The sequence below is a fragment of the Xyrauchen texanus genome, chromosome 35 (assembly GCF_025860055.1).
Source record: "Xyrauchen texanus isolate HMW12.3.18 chromosome 35, RBS_HiC_50CHRs, whole genome shotgun sequence".
Classification (NCBI taxonomy): domain Eukaryota; kingdom Metazoa; phylum Chordata; class Actinopteri; order Cypriniformes; family Catostomidae; genus Xyrauchen; species Xyrauchen texanus.
This window is the reverse complement of record NC_068310.1, coordinates 30,989,578-31,008,923: the sequence shown is the minus strand read 5'-3', so window position 1 is coordinate 31,008,923 and position 19,346 is coordinate 30,989,578. Positions and strand designations below refer to the sequence as shown.

The window sequence follows — 19,346 nt, the reverse complement described above, 5'->3', positions numbered from 1 at the left end:
TCAGTGTCGTAGAAACTGAGGAACGGTAAGGTATTGCCATTTACATTTAGTCATTTAACAGACACTTTTATCCACAGTGACTTACATAATGAGGTACATAAGCACTGCATATGCTTATCTGAAGAACCTATGATATAACATCAATAACTTGTTTTAATCACCAAAAAACAAAGTTTCTCAAGAACCATAAATAGCTAAGTTAATTGCTAAACAAAAAATACTGTAAAGAACCATTAAATAACCATTATTTTAAAGAGTGTGGATGACCACATACAGGTAGCTCTACTAAATCAACATTTGCTAAAAGCTCAAACAGTAAAATATTTGTGTGTTTTACAGCCTTATGAATTGTGTATTAGATGCATTCACAAAAACGTAAATGGGGTGTGACTAAATGGGAATGGGTCGCTGTTACCTTGGTGATTTTGGGGTGTGCACAGCGGCTGTTTGCCGTGCTGGGGTTCATCCAGGTGCTTTCTGGAGGAGCACACTCCTGTCTCAGAGAACACTTCTTCTCCTGAATGCACCAGCCACAGTCGAAGCGAGGGTCTGCCTTTAAACACATGCCACAGCTGTCCCGCATGGCGTAACACTTGTACAGGTGTGCTAAGACAGAAAGAGAGATCAAGAGAGACAGATAAATATCTGAATTTTCTGCATGCAGAGATAGGGACAAAAATTGCACATCAGTTGAATTCTACATTAATGTGCCAAGTTGCTTAGCAACTGTGAACAGCCTACTGTTAGACTAATGAACAATATTACTCTGCAGAATAATAGTTTATAGTGATTATTGTAGTTAATAAATGTAATTATTTTTCTCATATTCCTATTGCCACCATTTCATAAAAGCAATAAGCCACTCAAGGAAATTTGTTATAGTCATTTACCTATGCCTTGAGCAAACACCCCCTAACTGTGGTAAAGTCACACACATCCTTGAGTGGCTATAAAGGTTCACCCAAGAATAAATATTCTCTCATCATTTAATCATCCTCATGCCATCCCAGATATGTATAACTTTCTTTCTTCTGCAGAACACAAATGAAGATTTTTAGAAGAATATCTCAGCTCTGTTGGTCCTCACAATGCAAGTGAATGCTGACCAGAACTCTGAACTCCAGTGGATAAGTTAATGTATTCAGAAGCGATATGATAGGTGTGGGTGAGAAACTGATCAGTATTTAAGTCTTTTTTTTTTACTTCAAATTATCCTCTCTGCCCAGTAGGTGGCGATATGCATAAAGATTGTGAATCGCCAATAAAAAAAGAATGTGAAAGTAAAAGTGTAGATTTATTCATACGGAGCTCATTTATATCGTCTGTGTCACTCTGCCTCTCGGTTCAATCTGGGGGGTTGAATTATCAAGAAATAACTATGTTGAATTATCAAGCTGTTGTACTCGAGCTACAGTGTCTGCGTCTATTGCACATTTTTTCCACTAATTTTGTGTGTTTATTTTTCTTTCTCTTTACGCTTGTTGGTTCTTCTCTTACTGTGTGATTGAGCCAATTACATGGTACTATCGCTCTGGTATCCTACATCCACAGATCCTTGTGGTTCATCTGGAGATTGTGATGCTTTTGCATATAGCAATCACTCCTTGTGGTTCTATCTGAAGGGCTACTTTCTCCTGCCTATCCCTTGAATTTTAGACTCTATCCTAATGAGCTCCTTCCTGAAGATGGGCATGATCGCTGCTCATCATGCTTGGGACTTCAACACCTGCCTGAAGCACTTACGCATCCGTGCCTACACCTTAGCTTGCTGCCTTTTTTGAGAGACAGTTGCATATGGCTGATCTGGACTACAACCGGGAAGCCAATCTTGAAGAACTGGAAACCGTTTCACAGCATAGAACTCAAAAGCGCCATGCCTCTGCAGCTGCTAGCGCAAAAAAATATCATGTTTATCAAACGAAGAGGATATCTCCTCTCCTTATCCTCCATAGCTCCCACCTTGACACTATGTCGATGTGTGCTTCTGATGCACAATTTCAGCAGCACCATGGCTCTGAAACTGCCAGGTTTGATGATTCGCAGGTTGTGCAAGCTGGATCCGACTTGGATGGTCCGGAGGCTTATGCCATTCTTCAGGGACTGTTCCACCTCCGGTGGATGACATATTGACACTACTTCAGATGGCAGTGGCTTGTCTCGGACATGATGAGCACCCTGATCATCCTGTTCAGTCCAATGTGTTCTTTTGCAAGTCTCTACCAACAGATACTTTTACTATACATGCATGTAAAGACTTTATGGCAGAAGTTTCTAGCACCCTGAATCAGGGACGGCCAAGATGCAATCCAAAACTGCACATACCTTAGCTTCTATGGCTGAGGCGAAGTCCATTGGGGTGCAAAATGTGTCAGAAGTTAAACAGCTGGTCGCTGCCTTGGTGGTGTCTCCGGATGAAGCATTGGAGGGAACGTCCAGTGCCCTAGTGCCCAGTGTGGCAGCACAAATAATTTTCTCAGAAAGCATACAAGACCTATATCACTCACGCTGGGAACACTATATGCCAACTGATCCTTGTGGCCACTAGCTCTTTAGAATCTGTTGAATTGGACCCCTCTGTCCCACAGTTCTTGCAGACAGCCTTGCTGACCATGGGTCATGAGAATTGGGCTCTCTCACTGTGACATTTCTAACAGCTCGCTGGCAAGTTTGGCTCACTAAGGCCAGATTACCAGAGGACTGCAAAAAGACCTTGAGGGACCTACCCACATTTTCTGGACATCTTTTTGGTCCAAATGTCTCTGAAGTTTTGGAAAAGCATGTGAAGCTTCCTGGTAACACCCAGCAACTAACACAGGTGCAACGTGCCCCAAATTTCAAGGTGCCAACTACACCTGCTCATCATCTAAACACCTACACAGCCACGATCCCGTCAAATTCCCACCAACCGACCTCACATTCAGCAGAGATTTCAGCTGACGATGTCCAAGTCCGTCATACCCAGGGTAGCCACCTCTCATCGTATTCCAGGGGGACCATGTCACTAACTTTCAAGGCCTGAAGTGTTCGGGCCGGTAGTCAGACGTTTCTCAGCACATCATCGGAGTTACTAGATAGACTCAGTATCAGACCCTTGTTTCTTGGCGACCCTAACAAAAGTAAAATAATTCCTTTAATGTCTATTACAAAGAAGTACTGTGCTCAGGACACTCTACAGTACCATGGTAGAGTGATGGTATCAGATAGTAATACCATGGTACTGATATAAATATATATGGTACTGGATGATTACCACAATTATCTCTGCTGTGAAAAAAACACTTGCCAGCCTAAAACCCCTCTAAAACCAGCCAACAGACCAGCTAAGACTAGCTAAGTTTTTTTTTCTTCATCAGGGATACTACAGTATTTGTATGGTATAGTACTCCAGATTACTTCCAAAAAATAATACATTGTACAGTACATGTCCAAAACAAAACTATGTCTCAAAATAACATGTTAGTACCATGATATTTTTTAGCACTTTTTTGGTAGCTGTCCCACAATAAAACAAATGTTTTGCTAGAAATGAAAAAGGAATGTTGGATGAAGTTGAAGGTCTATAAAAAAGTAGGCCAACCCACCAAACACCTAAACAATTAAAATAGACAACAAAAAAATGCTAACTGCTAATGAAGCTAAATGCAAAACACAACATTAGAGTGTATTAAAAAAAAAAAAAATTCTTGCTTCTTACCTAAAAAGTTTAGCCTAAATATTTGTCTTTAACTGTAAATTTACAGAGAGAGAGATTAAAAATTAGTTGAGGTGAAAAACAAGGTATAACCTCGGCGTCAGTTAACAATTAGCAAATGACACTTGTAAAAATCACAATGTAAGGAGAAAGATGGCTGATTTTTTTTTTTGGAACTCGAGGGGACTATGTGAATGTTCTGTTGGCTGGGCATCCAAGACTGCTGCCGGACTTCAAAGAATACGGCGTATCCATCCGTCTCAGCCTCGTGCTAATCTGATTAGCCACGGCTAAGCTTAAAAGTAGCTCCGTACTAATTAAACTGAACCAAATGAATGATTTAATTACATTAACATTTCCACTTTACAGCAGGGCAAAGCTGGGGGTTTTCTCAGGCAGTGTGGAGAAGATGGATACATTTATTGTGCTATAAAGAAGTGTGCTGAAAGAGAGAGAAAAAACCCTGCTATCCAGTCAGCCAATGATTGTAAACTCTACTTTCCTCTAAAATAGAGGCAAACAGCCTTGATGCCTTTCTACCTTGGTAGAATGTCAGCAAAGGCAGCATTTTTCAGGTTTTGAACACAGCCAGAGAGATGAAAAAATAGAAAATGAAAGGGAAAGCATGGGATGTCTCATCATCACTCAAGGTGGCGAGAGTGTGATGTGGCCCAGGTGTGGTGATCTATTGGATGGACTGAAGAGGCCTCCGGGGTCACCTTTCACTCTCACTAAATAGCTCTTTACCAGCCTGACACTTGAAATATTAGTAGCAAATAGACCCTTTTACTTTCTAAACGTGGTCTGACACTACATGTCCTTTACTGACCCCTCCCATCTCAATGAAGCAGAACTCGAGCTCAGCAGAAACCAAACCAAAGGGGGGCCATTTCAAGTTGTCTGGAGAGGCTGATAGCCATCAAGAGCTGTGGATGAGAAGCCATACCCAGATATTCTGATGCCACCCTACCTTTTCGTTCTTTCTAAAGCAGTGTTTTGTGTAGTCTCTCATTGTTTAGCAGCAGTGATCTACGGTAACAGGAGAGAGGAGCAGATAAACTAAATTATATTGATAGCAGTAAAGCCTGGCAAGGCAAGCAGCCAGGCATTAAACAGCCCCTATTCCTCTTCACAGAAGCACTGGAGAAAGGTGTGGATACTGCAGAAAGAGTAACTAGAGGGGATGAAGTAGAGAGAGTCAGGGAAGTAAATGCCTTGTGTCAGGAAATGGTGAGAAGTTTTACCCTGGATATTGTAGGGGTTGTCAATGACGAAATCTCCATTCCACACAACCGAGAGGTCCACAGATAGGTCGCTGATGTCATTTCCTTCGTAGTCATACTGTAGAGACAAAACAAAAAGGTTTTCTTTTAAACATGTGTACAATACCACCTCCATCATGTAGAATTCCCAAAATAAATAACAAATAAAAGAAATAACAAAAACTAATTTTAAAAGCTGCCACACAGTATAGAGTAGGCTATTCATTTAATACTGTAAAGTATCAATAAAAATGGTACAATTCAATTAAATATGGGCTATTTTCCCCTATATTTGTATGAGCTGTGTATTTTCTTGTTGCTTGCTTAGGAGCATGCTAACGAGAATGGCACAAATTCAATTAAATATGGGCTATTTTCCCCTATATTTGTTTAAGCTATGCATTTTAATGTTGCTAGCTTAGGAGAATGCTAACAAAAATGGCACAAATTCAATTAAATATTAACTCCAATATTTGTGTGTGCTATGGGTGTTAATGTTTTTAGCTTAGCAGCATGCTAACAAATACAGTACAATTCAATTAAATATGGACAATTTTATCCAATATTTGTTTAAGCTATGCATTTTAATGTTGCTAGCTTAGGAGAATGCTAACAAAAATGGCACACATTCAATTAAGTTTTGAATTAATTTTTTTACGTTGTTTGCTCATCTGCAATACATCTATAAGACGTAGATCAATAAATATGCCTCTGATGTCAATAAACGCATTTAGCAGACAGTTAGTGATTTAAAATGTTTGTAAATATGATCTTTTAAAGATGTTTAGCAGATGCTAATTAGATGTTAATACACTGCCTGGCTAAATAAAAAAAAGTTGCCGTTTGGATTTAAATAAGCAGATACTTTAGCGCCTATGAATGGATCATTATTGCAGTGATTAATGTTTCAGCTGGCAACAATTCTTTAAACCCTAACCGATGCAGTGTGCAGCTTCTCATTTCTTAAACAACCATGCTGACTACCTGAATGTACTGAATGACCAGATTATCCCATCAATGGATTTTTTTTTTCCCTGACAGCACAGGCATTTTCCAGGACAAACATACCAGTATCCATCAGCCTCAAATTGTGAAAGAGTGGTTCAGGGAGCATGAGGAATCATTTTCACACATGAATTGGACCACAGAGTCCTGAACTTAACCCCATTGAAAGCCTTTGGGATGCGCTGAAGAAGACTTACACAGTGATTAGACTCTCCCTTCATAAATACATGATCTCTGCCAAACATTTATGCAACTCTGGACAGAAATAAATGTTGTGACGTTGCATAAGATTGTCGTAACAATGCCACGACAAATGTGCACCGTAATCAAAGTTAAAGGCATTCCAACTAAATATTAGTGGCTTTTGTTTTGCCAGACATCTTAGAGATGTACGTGTGCTATATGGGTAACATAAAACTCTATGGAGTCGAGTCTCCTGTGCAGAGTGCTACTTTTGTGGTGTGCTAAGTTGAACATTAAAAATAATTGAAATATTTAAAAATGAGTCTTAATACACCTGTTCAATTTGTTGTGTTGCGTTTAGCTTTTTTCGGTCTGAGCTGCCCCTTAGGCAGTAGACAGCAATGCAGCTCACTAGTTCTTAGGCCCAAAATAAAATGTAAAAATAGCTACACAAGACAAAACAAGAAACAAACCCCTTACAAAAATCTTAAGAGGATATCACGGCAATTCAACATGACCATACTGTTGTGTAGTGCATCAGTGATTTACTGCACTGATCCTGACATGTCTGCTGATACAAAGTGGGTTCTGAGAAATTCACGTAAACCATGTTCCAGTGCGCAACTCGGGCACAGCCCTGCTGAAATGGCAGAGAATGAATGTCACATGCCAGCTTATCTCGCCCAATGTAAATTGTGCCATTTAAGTTTGTATCCTTGAAAGAGAGAGAATGAGAGAGACAGAGACGAATGAAAAGGAGAGAGCAACAGAGTGAGATGGACAGAGAGAGACGGAGACAATTCAGGATTCTCATCACGCAATTGTTAGACTGTCAGATCAATATGGGGGGAGGTGAAAACACTCCACCCTGACAGCAGCCTCCTCAGTACAGCCCCTCTCATTCACACACACATAAACACACATACATACAGACAACCTTACAAGCACTGATAAACAGCAGCAAAATTACAGAACAACCTGTTTACAGACAAGCAGAGTCTAAATTAACTTTTTGCCACATTCACCTGACAAGGGATTTATGAAAATTTACCAGCAATAGAAATGCAATTAGCATTATTTTTTTATTATTATTTTTTTTTGTCATTACAAAAGAAGCCGCTATTTTGTCCCCCAAGTGGCAATAAAAACATCAGGCAAGCTAGTCTCGGTAAAATTGCACCTGTCACAAAAACGTGATGCGAGGAATATTCCACATACAGTATGTTTCACCACAATGACTTCTGGAGATTTTTATGGACAGATTTGCACTGAGGTAAAAGTCTTAAAAATACATTTATTCAGAAAACAAAAGAGTGCAGTAAAAGGCTGTAACAGAGAACAAGTGAGTAGTATACAGCTAGTCATGTGACCACTCCATGTCAAATAAAACTGATTTTATTAGACTACTGATATAACTTAATTGTTTAATCTCATGTAAGTGCACATGTTTTTAAAAAAAAAAAATTTAATTGAATAAAGAAAAAATTCCTGAGTGCACCTTTAAAATATGTATTAGTCTCCTAATTAAACAGCCACTGGCGAGTACAGTTTTACTAGAAAAAGCCAATTTTCTCAACTCATCTTTGGCACTTGGCGAGTGACAATTTTGTATCCAGCAGACAAGATTCTAATGTCAGGACTCATCAGCAAAGCTACTGACTCAGAACAGGCACAGATTTGTCTATGTGCACCATTTCTGTAAGAGCATAGAGAGGAAGTGAAATAGAAATGGGGAGGAAGATGACAAGTGAAAGAGAAAAGGTGTGAGGCAGACCTTTAAAATCTAATTTACAGAGTGGAAGCCATTAATTTACACTTAACAGTTTGCAATGTTTTTGGCCATGTTTAGGCGCAAAAACAGTGCTAAAAGTGGAAGCGCAAAAAAAGGAAGTCAGAAGAATACACACCAGATTTAAAATAAATAATACGCAATTACAGATTCACAACACATGAAATACACTTATGCAAAGCATTAACCCTCTGCTGGATTTTTTTCGTCATTACAGCGGAAACAACATAAAATTCTCTGTCATTTTGCGCCACACAGATAAGTGTAAGACATAATTTGAGACTATAAAGGGTCTACTTTTATTTGTGTACACACAATAACAACAAAACCTTGTGCATTTGTTAACTAAAGAGAAAAAAAGGTGTGTGTTCGTGAGCATATTTCTGAAACACGTCACAAAAATGAACTGAAACTCCACGAATACTTATCACACAAACATGAAACGTATGTCAAAAGAAAGCTTAAAATATCTACTTTTAAATAAAACAATTGAAATTTGAAACAAAAATGATCCTGCATTATAATCTGTATGAAACAAAGCAATGTACAGTTTCCCCTAGCTCAGCTAATTATCCCTTATGTGATCACACCCACAGGCAGAGGGCGCTATTCATACGGTAATGTGCTGAGACGATCAATGTAAATGGTGAACGCCCCCGACTGTGCCTTAAAAACAACAAGTTTGTTCACTTTTCTGCGCGTTTGGAAGACAGCACGATACACAGGTTAGGAAAAGTAATTTTCCTCATAAGAAAAGCGGGAATCCGATGAACATTTGCATTTTGAAGCTGAGGATACAATTTCAGATGAGTAAGTCATTTAGTTTTAATTAGTTGACATGCTATTTTATATAAACGTACATATTTTACTGGTGGGAATGTTTCCAGACTTGCCAGCCAGGATTCAGAGTATGGAAATATGACTCCTAAAAAGCAAGTTTTAGTTACATATAAATGCTGTTTCGGGCTAAAGCAGGCATTTAATTTGTATGCTGTATGATATAAATATGATATGTAATATGATATATAAATAATATGAATGTTTAGAATATATTTGAACTAGTGTTTATGCTGCCTCTTCATCAATAAAGCTTGTGCTTGCAAATATCTGTTCAGGTGTAAATGTGATGTAAATATGCCCATATTTGAAAATCAGCATATTGTAATGATTTCTGAAGGATCATGTGACACTGAAGACTGCAGTAATTGTTAGGCATACCTCGTCATGTTTCACCGTTGCCCTTTGTTTGTCATTTTTGTCACTTTTGTAGTTCCGTAGTTTTCACTTTTGTCACCCTTGTAGTTCCATAGTTTTCTTGTCAGCCTTCGCGTGCTCTGTTCATTGTTTTCACCTGCCCTCGTTAGTTGTCTTTGGTTTTAGTTTATCACCTTGTTATCTTGTTTGAGTTCTGTTTCTTCATTGGTTCCTGTCTTCCTATGTCCATGTATTTAAACCCTGTCTGTTTGTTTCGTCGCTGTCAATCGTTCAATGTTGCTAAGCCTGGTCTGTGTTCCCTGCCCGAGTTCTCTGTTTATGTCCCATCGTGGCTGTTTTCTTTGTTCCTGAGTTTTCTGTGTTCCTGCCTTGTTTGTACATCAACAACTCCTTTTAGACCCCTTTCACCCCGTTTGGTGGGATTAAATGGGCTAATGACAGTGTAGATTAACTGCAGGGTTCCAGCATCTTCTGCTGTTCTACAGTGGCTAGTGCACTATCAACCACACTATTATGCAGAGACACCTTGTAGACTGTGTGCAACAGGGTTTCCATTAGCAGTAAATGTCAGAAAAATGTAAAATTTTCCACAGAGAACTTTACCAACAATTTGCGAAGTTTAAAAGCAGCCTGCATATTCCCGTCTCGCGTGCCAGTTTAAAACTCTTCCTTTAGCGCATCGGTTGATTAACAGGTAAGTAAATCGCGAAATTAATGCACAAACTCAGCAGGAGAGTTAATTCATGATAACATGTAATCAAACAACATAAAAGAATGTTTTGCACTCATTTGGGGTGATTCAATCAGAAGTTGACAAGCGAGAAACATCACTGTTATAGCTGGTCATATTATTATTGTTTTGACCACTTGTGTTTGGATTACGTGGGAGAGACTCGGGTATAATGATGACACATTACTCATAGGCCTTTGTCAGTATATCATATCACCATTGTCAGCATGGTATAGTGCAAAAAATAAAAGAAGAAAAAGAAAGTGCTTAAAACACACACTGTTTCACTTAATTATACTTGCATTTAATCTAAGCAAAAACATTATATTCTGAGCAGAATAAGTAATTTAGTGTAAAACCTGAATTAACAGAGCTTCAAGTGTGCATGCGTAGAGATGAGATGAGCTGATTTTTTATCTGGCAAACTTTATTATTCCTGGACATGTTGGCCAGCACTAAAACTCTGGTGCGCAGTTGTTCAAATGGCCACTGCCATCATGTTACGAACACTATCTAACTGTGATTTTTGTGTGCTTACTTCATTCTAAATGCTCCCCTGCTTTGCTACATTGATAAAATACTTGGAACAGGTCTCAGTATAATGTCTCCCACCATCTGCTTTCATGACAGTCACTGCATGGTTTATTAAAAGGGTCATATAAGAACGTGCTTTAACAGCATTAAAAAAAAATAATGGCGTTAAAGCAATATTGCATTTATGCATTATTAATGAGTTTACTTCGACAGCTCTAAAAATGACAAATTTAAATACAAAAAGAAACTACCATAAAAAAGGATAAAATATAATAAAAATCCATTAAGGAGTAATGAGAATATATTCCTATATAGACCACCAAAGTCTATTGAATTTGCAGATCATAAGACAAAGAGTCACATAATAACTCTTTTGAAGGCACAATGTCAAGGGTAAACCACTGAACACCCTCGAGTCACAAGGCCTTTCCTTTGACAATGAAATACTTACAGCCTCTCTCAATGAGAGCTCCAATTTGATCAGACACATCCTCCAGGCCAACCACAAATGGCCTCCACACTTACAAACATTGTTCCCTAAGCAGTAGAAATGTGAACTCTCACACTCGTACTGCCTACGTCCCCTCATCAGCGTCCCAGCTCCATTAAAATGTAAAGAGCTCCAGCAGTCCACCCACACATACGGCACGTCTCAACAACGGCCGCCCCTGTTCTCTAAAGACCATCTAAAAACACCAATATGATTTATTCATATCCCCATTAACATGCCTTTGACATTACACTACGCACTCACCTCAGCCAGACAATCAGCATATACAATGCTGAGATCATGTGACTAAGGTAACGTGACTTTTGGTAACCACAAAATAACTTGAAACCACCAAAGATTGCATTATTCTGCACAATAGGTCACACAGCATTTGAAACAAATGCAGAATTTATCTGAAAGGTGTTTGAAAACAACAAGCTCTTTTATGTTAGGACCAAAGGTTTGTTTGAGAAGAGTTTTCATCTATAATTCCATTAGCAAAAAAGTACCAAAGAAATCAAAGAATGCCATGGCATTACCATAGAACATTTCTAAAAACATGGTATTACCTTGGTACATTACATGTCCAAAAACATGGCATTAAATTGGTACATGTCCAAAAAACATGATATTGCCATGGCACATGTCCAAATAAACAGTGTATTACCATGGTACATGTACAAAAACATGGTCCTACCATGGTACATTTCCAAAAAGAATAGTATTACCATCTAACATGTCCAGATAAACATGGTTTTACCATGGTTCATGTCCAAAAACCATTTAATTACCATGGTACATGTCCAAAAACCATGGTATTAGCGTGTAAAGATGGGAGAACTTTTGGCAGTCTCTGCGAGCCACTCACATCCCAGGCATCCTCAACCATGATAACGCTCATGGTTTTGAACCATAACGCTCAGTGGAGAGTGGAGGCTCCAGCCCCATGCAATCCAGCTGATTTGGGAGAGATTTGGGGAGGCACAAGGTGGACCTGTTTGCCTCCCGAGTGTCCCCTCATTGCCCTCTTTGGTACTCCCTGTCCGAGGCTCCACTCGGCATGGATGCACTGGTGCACAGCTGGCCTTGGTTGCTGTGCAAGTATGTGTTTCCCCCAGTGAGCCTCGTTGCACAGACATTGTGCAAAGTCAGAGGCAATGGGCAGCAAGTCCTAATGGTTGTGCCATACTGGCCCAACCGGACTTGGTTCTGAGACCTGATGTTCCTGGAAGTAGCCCCTCTCTGGCCCATTCCCCTGAGGCAGGACCTTCTCACTCAGGGGCAGGGCATGCTCCGGCACCCACAGCCGGACCTCTGCAATCTCCATGTCTGGCTACTTACGATTCTCCACATATTAACCTCCCTCCGGAAGGATGTGGTCTCCGTAGTTCTCTCCCTTCTGGAGAGGGAAGAGTGCTTCCCCAGCACTATCCTAGCAGGTGCTCGGCAGGAAATAGCTTGATACAAAAATCAGGAAAGGCCACCACCTGTAGCCTCCTTGGGTAAGTGCCTCCTCCCATCCTTAACGGGATCAGGGAAACTCCTTACATAAATTCACTGGAAGGTCACGACGTGGTCGAGTGCTCGCTGCGAGGTACGCAGCAGCTTGCCTGTGTCCGCTACTCCGTACTTTGTGACATGGCTCAGCACCTACGGCATATCTTATAGGTACCCCTAGTGTCTACATCGACACAACGTTATGTGAGTGACAGACAGGGAACATCTTAGTTACTTGATGCACGACATCACCTTTTATGCAAATTCCACTCACCAATTTTCATTGTCCTTTTCTGAAAAAAAGCAAAGGCTCTCAAGATCGAACCCCTATGATGTAGTGTCACTACATCAACACAACATCTTGTTCCCTCCATCATCTGTACCAAGACGTTTTTGTGGGTACTTTTGTTGTTAGTGGTGTGTCATGGCAATACAATGTTGTTATTGTTTTTTTGTTTTTGTTTTTTACATTTACCATGGCATTGTTTAAAGTACCCTGGAGTGCTATGTAAATACAATGTTACATTAACATGGTAACCATTCAGTGACAATGGTATATATCAAAGTACCATGGCATTACCATGAACTGACTCCATCACCATAGCATGGCACCTTCAATAAGTACTTTTGTAAGGATCAATAAATAGTTACTTAGGGGTCTTTCTGTAAAATAAAATGTGTACAATGAACTAAAAATCTTAATTTTTTTATAATTAACATTTACTTACATTATCTGCAAAGTATTAATAACTATAAGACTAAATATTTACATTTTCTGAAGACAATGTGAGTGATGCTTGCTTACCCATGCAAAAGCTGGAATGCCAGGATATTGTGGGTGATTAAAGGGCACTACTATGTAGTTGCTATGATGTTCTGATGGTTGCTAAGGCATTGCTAGTTGGTTGCTTACTGGCCCCAGTCAAAAAAGCTTACACGCTTGTCTAATGATATTAATCAGCGCACTAAGATCATATGAATAAGGTCACAAAATGGCTGGAAACAACTAAAATGTGTATTGTTCCTTTCAAAAGGTCACATAGCATTCGTCACATATGCAGAATTTATTGGAAAGCTGGTTGAAAACAACGGGCGTCCCTTAGTGAGGGAAGGGAGCTTGGGGAGAACTCTCCTCTACTTGAGACTGGATGAATAATAATGCTCATTATTCAGCCCGTGGTCATCACACAGACGTGGCGGAGGGTAATTAATTGCATGTGCAAGTGTGAGCTCCCGAGAGAACGACGGAGGCCTCAAACACAAGGTGAGGAGAAACATGCACATGACCTAATTAAGAATAACCGTGATCCGCTAACTTATTCCATACATACCATACTTTACACACACATATACACACACACACACACACACATACGCTTTCTTAAAAAGTGCCTCAGGCAATGAGCTGACATGGCAGGTGTTGATAAATGTCAATGTCTACTACACTGTGTCTTTCTCTATATCTTTGTCTCTCTGTGATACAGCACATCTGTCCATGGGAAAAGTGCCAAAAAAAGTAAACTGCTGTGGTAAAGTGGCTCTGTGCTGCCTCCAAATTATATGTAAAGTCACAATGCCACATTAAAGCCATATAAAATATGCCTGCTCTGATGGTGCTTCGGTTCAGTGTAAACGAAATGAATAATACGATACGACTTCAACTTTGCTGTTGTCATGACATTCAACACATTGGGTTTTAGCTATGTTAAAATATAAGAGGTGGTTCATACTGAACTCATTTTTGCGCCGTAAGCACAGTTTTTCAATAATTTTTCTATGCAAACGTGCAAGACAGACGTTTTTGAACACTGTTGCACATCACAATGTTTTTCAGTATCTGCTGCTGGAGTGCTGCATATTTTCAGACGTCATGTCAAGTTAAAAGAACTTACGTGTTGTGACACTTGCATTCTGTTCGTTGCATCTAACTTTTTATTAGCGCAAGAATGCTGCAGTCTGAACAGCCCCTAATGCCGCACTAGAGCCACTTTTCCGTTGTCATGAGAATTAGACAATGTTCGACACTAATCTGTTTTCCTTCGAATATTTTTTTTAAATTAAACTTTTCAAAGCATGGTGTTTACATGGAGTGTAAACGTTCCATTTTCAGTGGAGGAAAACAGTGTTTTAGTGTGAATGAGAGGTGTAAACCTAGCAGAATGAATGCATTTTCAAACAGTAAATGTATTAGTATGGATGTGGCCTCGGAACGCTGGGTTTTGGTTGAGTGAAAATGAAATGCTGCATCAGATACATCCACAACTTTTCTGCTGCCATGACAATCAGTGTGTGCTTCATTTTCTATTGGCTGTGCAAAAGAATAATAAACAACTTTAATCATTTTTAAAAGAAAATCATCACTATTCCAGCATTGTTTCACACAATTGAATTTGCAGTGTAAATATTTGTGTGGCCTGTTTTGCACATTAAAAACTGTAATGATTCAGTGTCACTTCAAATTAGCATTTTGCGCTGCCTATACAATATAAAGATGGCTAATGACTGGCCACACTGAAGAAAAGGAATAACCAATGACTGTGTTGAACACTGTTTGCATGATATAAAACATTTTGCCCATAAAAGTAAAACGTCTTTGCAGAATGCAGGCTACGAGTTTACTGTGCCCTTACAAGAGAACAGATAGCACACAAAACTAATTCTAAACATGCGAAAAGAAAGTAGAACTCCACTAACAGTTATAATAAACCGACTAAAGGTGCCAGCTGTTGTGCATGCCTGAGACACTGAGAATACAGCAACATACAAGCTCTATATGTGCTCTCTCTCTCTCTCCACCTGCATGGACAAAATGCTTAATTACCCTCGCAGAGGAAAATGAATGGGCCCAGAAATAGAGAGCCACACTGGGCATCTCATCAGCCTGTGCTCATCCTCTGATGGCAAGCCCATTGATCAGGGGGATATGGGGAAGGAGGGAGCATACAGATATGTGTGGGTGCTGCAGGAGATTCCGGGTCCATGGGGCTGGAAAGTGCCGATGTTAACAAAACAGAACAGCTGCTGGAATGGGAGGAGGGGGGAAAGAAAAAGTGCTGCCTTTTTTGTGGGTCAATCTTATGTAATTAGTCATTTTGATAGCGTACCTGTGTGCCTGGGTAAAAATAACACATCAGAGTTTTTAAACACACACACAATAAGCACACAAGCATTTCTTCCAAACCATATAAGATACCTAACACAAACACTGCAGTGGATACTTCCAATATATTTTCTTGTGTTTCAACAGAGAGATAGCTTCAATGTCATTGTTAATTAGCTGGAACTATATGCAATCTTTGAGAGCACTGATTGGAGTGTATTTGAGGCTGCAGACACCACTGTGCAGATACTGTGACATCATATATCACTTTCTGTGAGGACAAGTAGATTCCTAATAGGACTTATTTAACATACACCAATGACAAACTGTGGTTTACAGCAAAACTCTGGAAGCTTCCACAGGCAAAAGAGGATGCTTACAGAAGTGGGGATAAAATCTTGTACAATCAGGTCAGGAACACACAAGTGGCTAAAAGAAGCTACTCTGATTATCTGAAATACTAGTTTTCAGCTAACAACCCTGCATCAGTGTGGAGTGGCCTGAAATAATTTACTTTCTATCAGGAAGACTCACATATTTGAGTAAAGTTTTAGATTACATTTATTTGATGAATATAAAACAGGAATGTATTGTCACTCTTTGGTGTAAGCCCTGTCTGGCAGTCAGAAGTTGTTGTACTTGGAACCATCAGATCCTGCCGCAGAGAGGAGGCAGGGGTGAGGAGCCTACCCCTATGCAGGACGGGACTCAACAGGTGGCGGTGGGGTGGTGGAGGTTGCTGTGTTAGCACACTGAAACAGCAATCCTATAGATTGTGAGTAGACTTATAAAGCAATGGCTTACATGTGATTGGCTAGAAGTTACCTAGCTAATGGTGCGATGATGTGCAACTGCCAGTCTTCCAGCTAGAACTATGTGGCACTTACATAACTTAAAGACACCATCCCCCTACACTGTATGGAACCAACAACTGGCTGAAGACTTGAATGTGTTTTACTATAGATTTGAAAGGCCCAGTCTCACACCCCACACCCACTCTGATCTTAAATTCACACAAATGTCAACACCTCCTGCAATCCCCCTCCTCCCTCTCCTGCTACTCAACCTGCACTTAAGATCTCTAAAGAGGAGGTGGCAGTGTCTTCCAGAAACAAAAGACAAGGAAAGCACAGGGCCAAGATGGAGTTTCACCCACTTGTCTAAAATCCAGTGCTAACCAGCTGGCTTCCATCTTCACACTGATCTTCAAAAGATCACTGGAGCAGTGTGATGTTCCCTGCTGCTTCAAATGCTATATCAGCATTCCTGTCCCATAGAAACCCAAAATCACAGGATTTAATGACTACACCAGCCACTCTGACGTCTGTGGTAATGAAATCATTTGAGAGACTGGTGTTGGTCCACCTGAAGGACATCACTGGACCCTTTTTATATTCCCTTCAATTTTCTTATCGAGCAAACAGGTCTGTGGATGATGCAGTCAACATGGAATTGCATCATATCCCGCAACATCTGAACAGACCAGGGACATATGCAAGGATCCTTTTGCAGACTTAAGTTCAGCTTTCAACACCATCATCCCAGCTATTTTCCGGACTAAATTACACCAACTCTCTGTTCCCACGTCTATCTGTCTAACAGGCAGCAGCTAGTGAGACAGGGGAAATTCACTTCCAGCATATGCGCAGTCAGCACTGGTGCCCCCCTCCCACCCACCCCCCCAGTAATGTGTGCTCTCCCCACTACTCTTCTCCCTGTATACCAATGACTGCACCTCCAAGGACCCCTCTGTCAAGCTCTTGAAGTCTGCAGACGACGCCACTATCATCGGCCTCATCCAAGATGACGATGAGTCTGTATACAGAAGGGAGGTTGAAAGGCTGGCTCACTGGTGCAGTCAAAACAACCTGGAACTGAACACTCTCAAAACAGTGGAGATGATTGTAGACTTTAGGAGGAACACCCCAACATTGACCACCCTTACCATTCTAAACAGCACTGTGGCAGCACCCACCATATCACAGGACCTGAAGTGGGAGACCCACATTGACTCCATTGTGAAAAAGGCCCAGCAGAGGTTGTACTTCTTTTGTTTGCTGAAGAAGTTATTTTAATTCTATATTTTTATTATTATCTCTGTCTTGTTGCTGTGTTGTTTGTGCACTGGAAGCTTTCTGTCACCAAGACAAATTCCTTGTATGTGTAAGCAAACTTGGCAATAGAGCTAATTCTGATTATGATAATGAATATGAGTAGGCGGTCTATGAGAAATGTACGTGTATTTATTGTAGATCAAACAGGTGCCTTTTTTTAAAGTGTGTGAGTTCATTGCTGCTAATCATAACTATACGCACTGAGCATCATGACATTTTTAAAACATTACTAAAAATAAAGACAAACAAGCCTTGGAGACCACAATCTAACATACAAAATCTTTGGTACTAAATGATTACCATATTCATGGTATTTACATGTTACTTCATAAAAAGAATAACATATAAGTACCAAAATAATTACCACTTTAGCAAAAAAAAATAAAAATTCTAAAGTGTTTTAAAAAATGTTTACAGTATTGGAACACTTTTAAGTAAGGACTTGAAAGAACTGGTGAATTGTTTTTTTAAGCAGTTAATTTAAATGAATCATCCAAATTAATCAATTTGGTAAAATTAATCAAACTTCCAAATGCAACCACATAAGAAAACTGCCTACTTTTTCCCTTAATTCAAAATTATGACCCTCCTCCACCTCGGCTCACTTCCTGTTCGTCATCCACTTTTACCCCCAAAGTGTTTAGGAAGGATCTGCTGTGTCAAGTCTGAAGCGAATCATCTCTCTGCTTTGCAGCTGCAATTCATCATCATTTTATCTGCGACGGCTTTTAATTGGATCCTATCAAACTCTCCCGATAGTCCTCATTTTGCAGAGCAAATTGCTAGCCACTGTATGAGATTTTTCTTCCTCTGCCCCCTCCATTCTCCTCCATCATTGTGTTTTCTCTGTCAGTCTCTCGTTCTCTATGTCTGGTCATTTATCTGAGCTGAAGGTAATGTTGTAAAGCAGAGTCTGATACCATCACCCTGTTCTGTTCATCTATTGAGTCCTGGACTGTGGCGCTCAGGCAGAGAGAGAGAGAGAGAGAGAGAGAGAGAGAGAGAGAGCTTTGTAGAGGAAAGGGATATTGGGTCCCTTCTCTTTTATTCAGTTTTTTTTTTTTGAACCTTTTATTTCTCTACTTCCTTTGTTTACCTCTTTTACCCCTTATTTACAAAAATGGTTCTAGTGCTGGAGCTGGTGCTCAGTTGGGGGATCTGAAGACTTTTCTAGCCCCTTTTTACTGTGTCTAATCTGGAAACTTTCTGCACATTTTCTCCACAGTAAAGACTGTTCATGGCTAGAACAATTTGTTCGGGATGGCCCCTACAATATGCTGGTTTTGAACCAGGTACAGCTTACATCAGAAGCCTAAAGGTGGGATAAAGTCTGCACAAAACAACAACTCCATATGGTAAGACTGACATAAATCAAAAGTAGATTTATAGCAGTTTTATAAACCAGGTTTGGGAGGAGCAAGGTCATTTTATCCGACCAATCACATTGTTAGAGTAAGCATATATAAACAGCCGCTTCCTCTACATGGCATCGAGTCTTCGCCTCGCCCACTGCCCATGAACAGACCCAAACAGTGATTCAGATCATCAGATGCAACTTCACTATAATGCATTCGCCTTCAACAGAACAGCTCTTCCATCCAAAAAATCTCGTCATTCAGCAGAAGCTGTCACAGCAGCTCTATTTTTTCGCAGAACTGACTGCAACCAAGTTAAGTGTTACATTTTTATTCCTTCTTTCTATGCTCCATTCCCCAAAGCAGTTTATAGTATGAAGT

At 40.0% G+C, this 19,346-nt stretch overlaps 1 protein-coding gene across 1 annotated transcript in view; it reads right to left on the bottom strand.

The window, feature by feature from the left end:
- LOC127629282 (plexin-A1-like) overlaps nt 1-19,346 on the bottom strand; it is a 267,994-nt gene that overhangs the window by 58,008 nt on the left and 190,640 nt on the right. The window contains exons 11-12 of the mRNA XM_052106444.1: nt 4,936-5,032; nt 416-606 (exon numbers count right to left, since the gene is read on the bottom strand). Coding sequence (XP_051962404.1) covers nt 416-606; nt 4,936-5,032 — 288 coding nt within the window. The remainder of the gene's footprint in view (nt 1-415; nt 607-4,935; nt 5,033-19,346) is intronic.